This window comes from Zalophus californianus, chromosome 2 (assembly GCF_009762305.2).
Source record: "Zalophus californianus isolate mZalCal1 chromosome 2, mZalCal1.pri.v2, whole genome shotgun sequence".
Taxonomy (NCBI): Eukaryota; Metazoa; Chordata; class Mammalia; order Carnivora; family Otariidae; genus Zalophus; species Zalophus californianus.
In genome coordinates, this window is record NC_045596.1 from 97267900 (window position 1) to 97278778 (window position 10879).

The 10879-nt window shown below is 34.4% G+C and overlaps 1 protein-coding gene across 1 annotated transcript; it reads left to right on the plus strand.

The window, feature by feature from the left end:
• Positions 1–9324: 9324 nt before the first annotated feature.
• LOC113925511 (activated RNA polymerase II transcriptional coactivator p15-like) lies at positions 9325–10620 on the plus strand (the record flags this gene model as incomplete). Its single annotated transcript, XM_035726337.1, has 1 exon — positions 9325–10620. A coding segment is annotated over one exon (417 nt), but the record flags the coding sequence as incomplete, so codon positions are not given.
• Between the last annotated feature and the right edge of the window lie 259 nt (positions 10621–10879).

The window sequence follows — 10879 nt, forward strand, 5'->3', positions numbered from 1 at the left end:
AGGGGTGTATAAACACAAATGCTTCTGCCAAATGTCTTTTGACAGGCCTTATCATTTTGTTTCAGTACTCTTGGGCTTTCAGTAATCTTTACAATTTCCCTGGAAAAAACTAAAGTTTAAAACTTCCCTCTTTTTCATCATATTCTTATTGTCCTTAGATTGAGCCCTTGACTCCTTGACAGATATTTGTATTATATTTATTAAGAAAGTTTATTTATGATATAAATATAATACAATTTATTAGTGTTCTCAGGTGAATAAGGCATGGCTTGTTAAAAATACAATATGGAGGTTCCTCAAAAAGTTGAAAATGGAGCTACCCGCTGACCCAGCATTGCACTACTGGGTACTTACCCCAAAGACACAAATGTAGTGATCCAAAAGGGCACGTGCACCCCAATGTTTATAGCAGCAATGTCCACAATAGCCAAACTATGGAAAGAGCTAAGATGTCCATCGACAGATGAATGGATAAAGAAGAGGTGGTGTATATATACAATGGAATATTATGCAGCCATCAAAAAAACTCCACAAAATCTTGCCATTTGAAACAACATGGATGGAACTAGAGGGTATTATGCTAAGCAAAATAAGTCAATCAGAGAAAGCCATGAATCATATGATCTCACTGACAAGAGAAATTCTTAATCTCAGGAAACAAACTGAGGGTTGCTGGCATGGTGGGAGTGGGAGGGAAGGGTTGTCTGGGTGATGGACACTGGGGAGGGTATGTGCTATGGTGAGCACTGTGAATTGTGTAAGACTGTTGAATCACAGACCTGTACCTCTGAAACAAATACATTATATGTTAAAAAAAATAAAAAAGATAGTAGAAGGGAAAAATGAAGGGGGAGGAAATTGGAGGGAGAGAGGAACCATGAGAGTATGGACTTTGAGAAACAAACTGAGGGTTTTAGAGGGGAGCAGGTGGGGGGATGAGTTAGCCTGGTGATGGGTATTAAGGAGGGCATGTATTGCGTGGAGCACTGGGTGTTATATGCAAACAGTCATGGAGCACTACATCAAAAACTAATGATGTATGGTGATTGATTAACATAATAAAATTGAAAAAAATACATTGGAGAAACACAGTAAGGAAGAAGTAAAACTATTTGCAGATGACATGATAATATATATAGAAAACCCTAAAGACTCCACCAAAAAAACTGCTAGAACTGATAAATGAATTCAGTAAAGTTGCAAGATACAAAATGTAGAGAACAATGTACAGAAAACTGTTGCATTTCTATATATTAATAATGGAACAGAAAGAAAAATTAAAGTAATCCCATTTATAATTGCAGCAAAATAATAAAATACCTAGGAATAAACCTAACTAAAGAAGTGAAAGATCTGTACTCTGAAGAGAACACAAATAAATGGGAAGATATTTCATGTTCATGGATTAGAAGAATATTGTTAAAATGTCCATACTATCCAAGGCAATCTACAGATTTAATGCAATTCCTATCAAAATTTTAACATTTTTAACAGAAATGGAATGATCCTAAAATTTGTGGGGAACCACAAAATATCCCAAATAGCCAAAGCAATCCTAAGAAAGAACAAAGCTGGAGGTATCACAATTCCAGTCATACTACAAAGCTGTAGTAATTCAGTATGGTACTGGCACAAAAATAGACATATCAATAGAACAGAATAGAAAGCCCAGAAACGAACCCACAAATACATGGTCAATTAATCTTCAACAAAGGGGAGACTATCCAATGAAAAAAAGTCTCAACAAATGGTATTGGAAAAGCTGGACAGCTACATGTAAAAGAATAAAACTGGACAACTTTCTTACATCATATATAAAAATAAATGCAAATGGATTAAAGATCTAAACGTGAAACCTGAAACCATAAAAATCCTAGAAGAGAGCACAGGCAGTAATTTCTCTGATGTTGGCTATAGCAAGATTTTCTAGGTATGTCTCTTGAAGCAAGGGAAATAAAAGCAAAAATAAACTATTGGGACTAAATCAAAATCAAAAGTTCCTGCACAGTGAAGGGAACAATCGACAAAATCAAATGACAACCTACTGAATGGGAGAAGGTATTTGGAAATGACATATCTGATAAAAGGTTAGTATCCAATATATATAAAGCACTTACATAACTCAAAACCAAATAAACAATCAATTTAAAAATGGGCAGAAGGCATGAGCAGACATTTCTCCAAAGAAGACAACCAGATGGCCATCAGACACATGAAAAGTTGCTTAACATCACTCATCATCAGGGAAATACAAATCAAAACTACAATGAGATATCACCTCATATCTGTTAGAAAGGCTAGACTCCAAAGCACAAGAAACAATACTCATTGGAACCCTCTTGCACTGTTGGGGGGAATGCAAATTGATGCAACCATTGTGGAAAACAGTGTGGCTTTACCTCAAAAAATTAAAATAGAACTAACTTAAAATCTAGTAATTTCACTACAAGGTATTACCCAAAGAATGGAAAAATACTAATTTGAAAGGATATATGCACCGCTATGTTTACTGCAGCATTATTTACAATGGCTAATACATGAAAGCACAAATAGACACATATCAATAGAACAGAATAGTGTCCAAGTGAAAGTTGTCCAAATGTCCATTGCTAAATGAATGTATAAAGAAGATGTGGTATATACACACAATAGAATATTATTCAGCCATAAAAAAGAATGAAATCTTACCATTTGTAACAACGTGGATGCAGTTAGGGAGTATAATGCTAAGTGAAATAAGTCAGAGAAATACCATTTGATTTCACTCATACAGAATTTAAGAAGAAAAACAAGTGAACAAAGGAGGTGGGGGAGACAAACCAAGAAACACACTCTTAACTATAGAGAACAAACTGATGGTTACCAGAGGGGAGGAGGGTGGGTAGATGGGTGATGGGGACTGAGAGTACGCTTATCATGATGAGCACTAAGTATAGGATTATTGAATCACTATATTGTACACCTGAAACTTATATAACACTGTATGTTAACTATATTGGAATTAAAATAAAAAACTTAATAAAAATAAAAAAATACATATGAGGACTATTAGCCATGGTGTCTTCAAACACTGTGGCAAAGCAATAAGATTGAGATTTTAGGTAAAATATCTCCACAAAGGCATTATATAGAAAATTTAACACACACACATACATACACACATCACTTAACCAAATAATATAGAAACAGAGACCTTTAGAAATAAATGCAAAAAATATAATTTCTCTAAGGTAGGAATCATTTTCTGTATTTACAGTTTCATAAACTGAGCTGCTAAATATAATTAGATAATTTTATGACATTAAGGGAAATATTCAGGAAAAAGGCCAAAGTTTATGGAAATACATCTATTTCCTTGCCACATGCTGTGTATTTATTAATGATATTATACTGTCAAACAACCCTTTTTTCTTTGCTGATTTTACTTATTATTTCCATCTGTCAAACTGGAACTCTCTGAGGTAGACGAGAATATTACTACAAAGGAATGTTTGTAAACCTTGTTATATGTTATATGCTCTGAATTGAATCTCCTTAATCACATTATGTTTTATTCATTTAAAGCTGTGGAAGCATAGTTATAACAAATTACTTAATATTTTTCTATAAATTAATTGATATTAGTCTAAAATTATCCTAGTCAAAGAACATATAAAGTTATCTTTAATTCACTGTTATGTCCTTCCCATGAAACCTATCTCTAGTTAGGAATACAGACACAGTAAAACATTTTTTGAAACTATCAGAAAAATATTTTAAAATATCTTGTGACTGAACATTAAAAGCTTTTCTAGTCTGAAGAACAAACTTTAGTTAATAGAAATTATCTCATTAACTTTGAAGAGATATTTGTATGAATAACATGTCTTAATTAATTTGCATATACTGTAGTGTACACCTAAGAAGAGTTTATAGCATTTCATCCCAATTATTAGTTTGGTTAGTTTGTCACAATTGTCCTACCCCCTGCTCACTTGCTCTTCATCGAAGGTCTCAGACACTATAATTCCTTAGGTGAAAAAGTATTTGTCCTTTAGTAGCTAAATTAAACTAGACTTAAAGTGAAATTTTTTTAAAGATTTTATTTATTTATTTGACAGAGAGAGACACAGCGAGAGAGGGAACACAAGCAGGGGGAGTGGGAGGGGGAGAAGCAGGCTTCCCGCCGAGCGGGGAGCCCGATGTGGGACTCGATCCCAGGACCCTGGGATCATGACCTGAGCCGAAGGCAGACGCTTAACGACTGAGCCACCCAGGTGCCCCATAAAGTGAAATTTATTAATGTTTTTATGAATATATTTGTATATTTGTTTATATTAAGAATTAATTATACCAGTGTCTCAAATCTTGGATAATATGTGAAATGCGTAATACACACCTGCCAGGGTCTCAAAAGCCATAAAGCATTTGTTGTATCCAATGTGTCAAGATTACGTAAAGATTGGAAGGTGAAGACTTCTTTATATTATGTTTATTAAGAAAGATAATTTGGCATCATTGGCTTTGTAATCCACATTTTATAAATTACAAATCAAGTTTCCCCTCTTAAATTCAAGCCCTTATTGAAAAGTTTTCTTCTATTCTTAATGTTGTATTTTTATACTTACTAAACTTTACTTTTCATTGTTTAATTTGACATTTATAACTGTAATTTCTAAAAAGGAAAGTCATTTTCATGAGTTGGGTTAGACACTTGCATGTACTGTGACTTTCCCATCTGACTTCAACTACTTTAGACCAAGTTAGACTAGTCACAGTCTCTCTCTTCCAATAACATGAAATTAGGACTAAATGATTCTGTTTCCTTAGATTCAACAGGGGAAAATGGTTCAATTTTGAGTGGTCATATGAAAATAAAATGATAGAGACATTCTATAGAGGTAGGTGAATCCAAAAAGAAATATGAAATTTTCTGTTTCCAGTCCAGCATGAAAGAAGTTTGGAAGGGGTTACTCCGTCTTAACAAGTAATAAGGTGGAAAAACTGAAAAATAAGTAATACTTAGATCTGTCCGACAAGTGAGGTTGCAGGCAAATTGCTACACTAAAAACTGGAAACACCAACAGGTGAACATGGAGAATTACAGCTAACCCTAGCTATCTTTGTGGGGAGCACTGTCCAGGAAGGAAAATCTACTCGTAATTGCCAAATTTCTGGAGGCTCAGTGTGGACAATTCTGATTGTTAAAAATTCCAGAGGGACCCAGTCATCAAAGGGTCTCCCATTCTTCTGTGAGTTTTGCTTCATGGATGTCTAAAAGTTCTCACAGTGAATCTCAGAGAAAAATCCCTTATGCTTTGAGCAGGGAGACAGGCAAAGAATCCATCTTGAAAGAAGACAGAGCATTCTGTTTTTCTTAACAATGGAGAAATTAAGTAGAACATAACCTGTTTGGGTTTTATCAGAGCGTCATTGACAACCTTCCTTCCAAGGGGAGGAAGGGAAGTATCAAACTCCATCCCACTGTAGCCTTTCTGTCTTACCTCTGGGTTCAGGGTAGAGGACTGAGATGCATGTATGAAGTTTCCAGTCCAGAGACATAAGCTCACTAAAAGAAAATTGAAGCACTTTATTGCCAGTAGACCCGCCTTGCAACAAATGTTAAAAGAAGTTCTTTAGAGATAAGTAAAATGATATAAAGCAGAAACTCAGATTTACATGAAGAAAGGAAAACCATAGAATTGAAAACAAAAAAATATTCTTAATTGATAGAACATATACAAGTTTAAAATAGAATCACTATTCAACTATGTATGCTTATAAGCATATATATATATATATATGTATATATAAGCAAAATGAATGGCAGCAATGTTAAAAGGTATGGGAAGAAACAATTAGGACTACTTTTGTTATTATAAGACATTTATACTACCTGTGAAGTGATATAGTATTATTTGAAAGTGGACCAGAATTTGTTTTAAGTGTATAATGCAAACTCTAGGATAACCACTAAAAAAAGTTAAAAAAATTTAAACTGATACACTGTGAAAATAGAATCATGTAAAATGCTCCGTTAAAAACTCAAAGGACAGGGAAGCCTGGGTGGCTCAGTCAGTTAAATGTCTGCCTTCAGCTGGGGTCATTATCTCAGGGTTCTCAGTGGGGAGTCTGCTTCTCCCTCTGCCTCTGTGCTCTCTCTCTCTCAAATAAATAGATAAATAAATAAATAAATAAAAACTCAAAGGACAAAAAAAGAATAGAAACAAACCATTAACAAATATGATAGATAATAATCAAAATATATCAGTAATCAGTTTCAGTGGAAATGGTATAAGTGTACCAATTAAAAGACATAAAGTGTCAGAAAATGTCAAAAAAACATGTCAGAACTGTTATCTACAATAAATTTACTTTAAATAGGAACACATATTTAGATTAAAAATAAATGTATGAACAACCTAGTAAATGGGAGAAGATATTTGTAAATTACATATCTGATTAGAGTGTAATATCCAAAATACATAAAGAACTTAACAACGAAACACAATCTGATTTAAAAAATGGGCAGAGGATCTGAATAGGTATTTTTCCAAAGGCGACACACAGGTGACCAATAGATATATGAAAAGGTGCTCAACATCAGTAATCATGAGGAATATGCAAATCAAAACCACAATGAGCTACCACCGCACACCAGTCAGAATGGCTAGTATCAAAAAGACAATATATAGCAAGTCTCGGTGAGGATGTGGAGAAAAGGGACCACTTGTGCACTCGTGGTGGGAATGTAAATTACTAAAGAACATATATGAATAAGTACAAGTGGCCCTATTAGAGTGGATATGAAAATACAATATTAATAGATTATTACAGGATATTCCAACTTTATTGAATACACTGTACACATGTATATAAATTTATAGTTTATGAATGTAGTAAAATGTAAAGCATGAGAGACCTATATTCCCTAAATGATATTACAACTTTGAGTCAACCTTTTTTAAAAAATTATCTTTGGAAGATTATAATGTGATAAATGAAGTCCTTGAGTATACCCCATTGGATTGTTAGGGAGTATACTGAAAGAGACTCTGCAATACTTACTATGTGAAAGACATTCCACTGCAATTTTAAAAGTGACTGTGGTGTGAAAGCTTTGTTTTACTACTCATTGCAATATCTAGGATCATTTCTACCTAGAACAGAACTGTATACAGAGTGACAGATCTATAAACTAATATGAAAACAATTAAGGAAGAATCCATTAACAAGCCCTTTCTTGTTTAAAGGTCAGTTAAGCAATCTCTGTTCACCAAAACATATACTACACTTCAATCTGATATTACATTAAGTGATTTATATTAAATGAAACTGGAAATTTACTTTTCTCAAAATTCAACTCCAGAAAAAAATCACTAATTTGTACTTCATGCAATGTACTCTTCTAGTTCATTTTCACAAACTCCCAACTTATTAGGAGAAAGCAGAACGCATGCGACTAAGTATAATTTAAGTGAAATGCCATAAATTCTATAACTATAAAAACCTGTAGTATTTAAAAAAATAAAAAGATATATTCTATTAAAAACAATGAAAGCTTTAAAATGAGGAAGAGTTAGACATATATAATAGTTGGTTCCTAATAGATGAGTGAAGAAAACGGAAAGTAGCATCGCACAAGACAACAGAAAAGTGTAGGGTACTTTCAGAGACTAGTATTTAACCAGTCTGGTTTTGTAAGTTGAGAAGGACTATGATTCAGCAAACTTACTTTGGGCTAGGGTGAGTGGTTTATTTGAAGGAGCTGAAGCTAGTCGTGGAATACTAGTGAGCAACACAATTGTCTGTTAGAGACATTGAAGCAAGAGATAGAGAAGATTTAAATACATTAGTGGCCTTGCTAATGAAAACTGATTTGCAGTAATATAGGCATTAAATCATTCAAACTTTTAAACTTGTAAATAACCGATAAAGGAGGAAAAACTATTGTGCACTTGGAAATTTTGAAACTGTAAGGTGTCATTTTTAACAGAATGACCAAGGAGAAAAAGAAAAATATATTCTGGTAAGTAGTTGTTAGACTTAGTTCTGGTTATATTAAGTTTGAAGTACTGGGTGTGACCCTGGGGTATTTTACACACTGGATTTCAAACAGACCTCAGCTGGAAATGTCAAGTGATATTCAGGTACATGAATACTACAGCATCTTGTTACTATAATTTCATTTACTCATCCTTATTTAAAGAATTGAATCTTTGCTCAGAATAAAATATGGGCTTGGTATTTTAAACTTGAAAATGAACCATTTTATCTTTTTTAAAGTTTGATTGATGATTGATTGATTGATTGATTTTAGAGAGAAAGAAACACTAGCAGGAGGGGCAGAAGGACAGAATCCGTAACCGACCTTCCGCAGAGTGCAGAACATGATGCGGGGCTCAACACATGGGGCTCCATTCGGGGTTTGATCCCAGGACCCTGAGATCATGACCTGAGCCAAAACCAAGAGTCCCACGCTGAGATGTGCCACCCAGGAACCCCTAAAGTGAACCAGTTTAACTGCATTTTTAAATGCTTTGGTAACTTAGATTCTAACAAAGTAACTATAATTATACGTTTAATATCTAGTAATGTATACAGATGTATTATTGAAAGAAGATCGTGTGAACTAAAAAAGAAAATTGTCTTTAAAAATAGTGCCCTATCTACTGGCACAAAACAGACACATAGATCAATGGAACAGAATAGAGAGCCCAGAAATGGACCCTCAACTCTGTGGTCAATTAATCTTTGACAAAGCAGGAAAGAATGTCCAACGGAAAAAAGACAGTCTCTTCAACAAATGGTGTTGGGAAAATCGGACAGCCACATCCAGAAGAATGAATCTGGACCATTTCCTTACACCACACACAAAAATAGACTCAAAATAGCTGAAAGACTTAAATATGAGAGAGGAGTCCATCAAAATCCTAAAGGAGAACATAGACAGCAACCTCTTTGACCTCAGCTGCAGCAACTTCTTCCTAGAAATGTTGCCAAAGGGAAAGGAAGCAAGGGCAAAAATGAACTATTGGGATTTCATCAAGATAAAAAGCTTTTGCCCAGCAAAGGAAACAGTCAACAAACCCAAAAGATAACCAACAGAATGGGATAAGATATTTGCAAATGACATATCAGATAAAGGGCTAGTATCCAAAATCTATAAAGAACTTATCAAACTTATCAAACGCAACACCCAAAGAACAAAAGAAATGGGCAGAAGACATGAACAGACATTTTTCCAAAGAAGACATCCAAATGGCCAACAGACACATGAAAGAGTGCTCAACATTGCTCGGCATCAGGGAAATCCAAATCAAAACCTCAATGAGAGGCAAGTGAGCGAGCAGAAAGAGGTTCGGCTGCGAGAGTGGAGCAAGGCCTAAATCAAAGGGACTTGTTTCTTCAAGTTCTTCTGGCAGTGATTCTGACAGTGAGGTTGACAAAAAGTTAAAGAGGAAAAAGCAAGCTACTCCAGAAAAACCTGTGAAGAAGCAAAAGACTGGTGAAACTTCAAGAGCCCTGTCGTCCTCTAAGCAGAGCAACAGCAGAGATGATAACATGTTCCAGTTTGGGAAAATGAGGTACCTCAGTGTTCGGGACTTTAAAGGGAAAGTCCTAATTGATATTAGAGAATATTGGATGGATCCAGAAGGTGAAATGAAACCTGGAAGAAAAGGTATTTCTTTAAATCCCGAGCAATGGAGCCAGCTGAAGGAACAGATTGCAGACATTGATGACGCAGTAAGAAAGCTGTAAAATCAGAGCCACATGAAACCTGTACTGTTCTAGTTGTTTTAATCTGTCTTTTTACATTGGCTTTTGTTTTCTAAACGTTAAGCTATTGTATATTTGGATTGCAGAACAATTTGTAAGATGAATACTTTTTTTATGTGCATTATTAAAAGTGTTCTGAGTGAAGCTAATTGTCAACTTTATTAAGGAGGATTGCTTTGTGCCCGCCACCTAGTATAAAATAAAATCAAGTAATACAGTCTTAACTGTTGTGGCCTTTTTGATCAAGGGTTGGTACTGTTTAAGGCCAAAAGTAACAGTTTATAGACCTGTTGGTTTCACCTTGGCTTTTACATTCAAAGGATTTGTACTGCATTGAATTTATAAACTCTGACTTGTGAAATCCATAGTTGATCTGTTTTCTTCCAGCCCGATGTCTAGACTTGTTGGATTTTTCTACCCCAGTGATATTTCACTTTCCCTTTTTTTTTTACTTCATTTTCCTTTAATGTCATGTTCAGTTTTCATTTCACTTTTTTGTTCTCTTTCTTGAATATATTATACTAATTTGGAAAGTCAGTGAAACTGTCAAAATATTAGTTATCTCAATAAAGTACTTGTAATTAAAATATTATATGAGAGTTACAATCACTAATTCTACTGTATTAAATATTAGGAGATATAGTTTGATTAAAAAAACATGACTTGTATGAAAACTCTGAGCAAGTAAGTGTATGTTGTTACCTATAGTGTTCTGTGTAGTTACCTTATTGCTTAGTCTGCAGAGAATAATGACTTCGATGTCTGATTTACTTTCACTTATTAAACATGTTTACCATGGGATGATGTCTATAAAATCAGATACTGTTATATTAGATTAGGATTTAATAAAAATTGTGAAAGCTTAAAAAAAAACTCAATGAGATATCACCTCACACCAGTCATAATGGCTAAAATTAACAAGTCAGGAAATGACAGATGTTGGCAGGGATGTGGAGAAAGGGGAACCCTCCTACACTGTTTGTGTGTTGGTGGGAATGCAAGCTGGTGCAGTAAACACCAGTATGGAAAACAGTATGGAGGTTCCTCAAACAGTTGAAAATAGAGCTACCATATGACCCAGCAATTGCACTACTGGGTATTTACCCCAAAGATACAAATG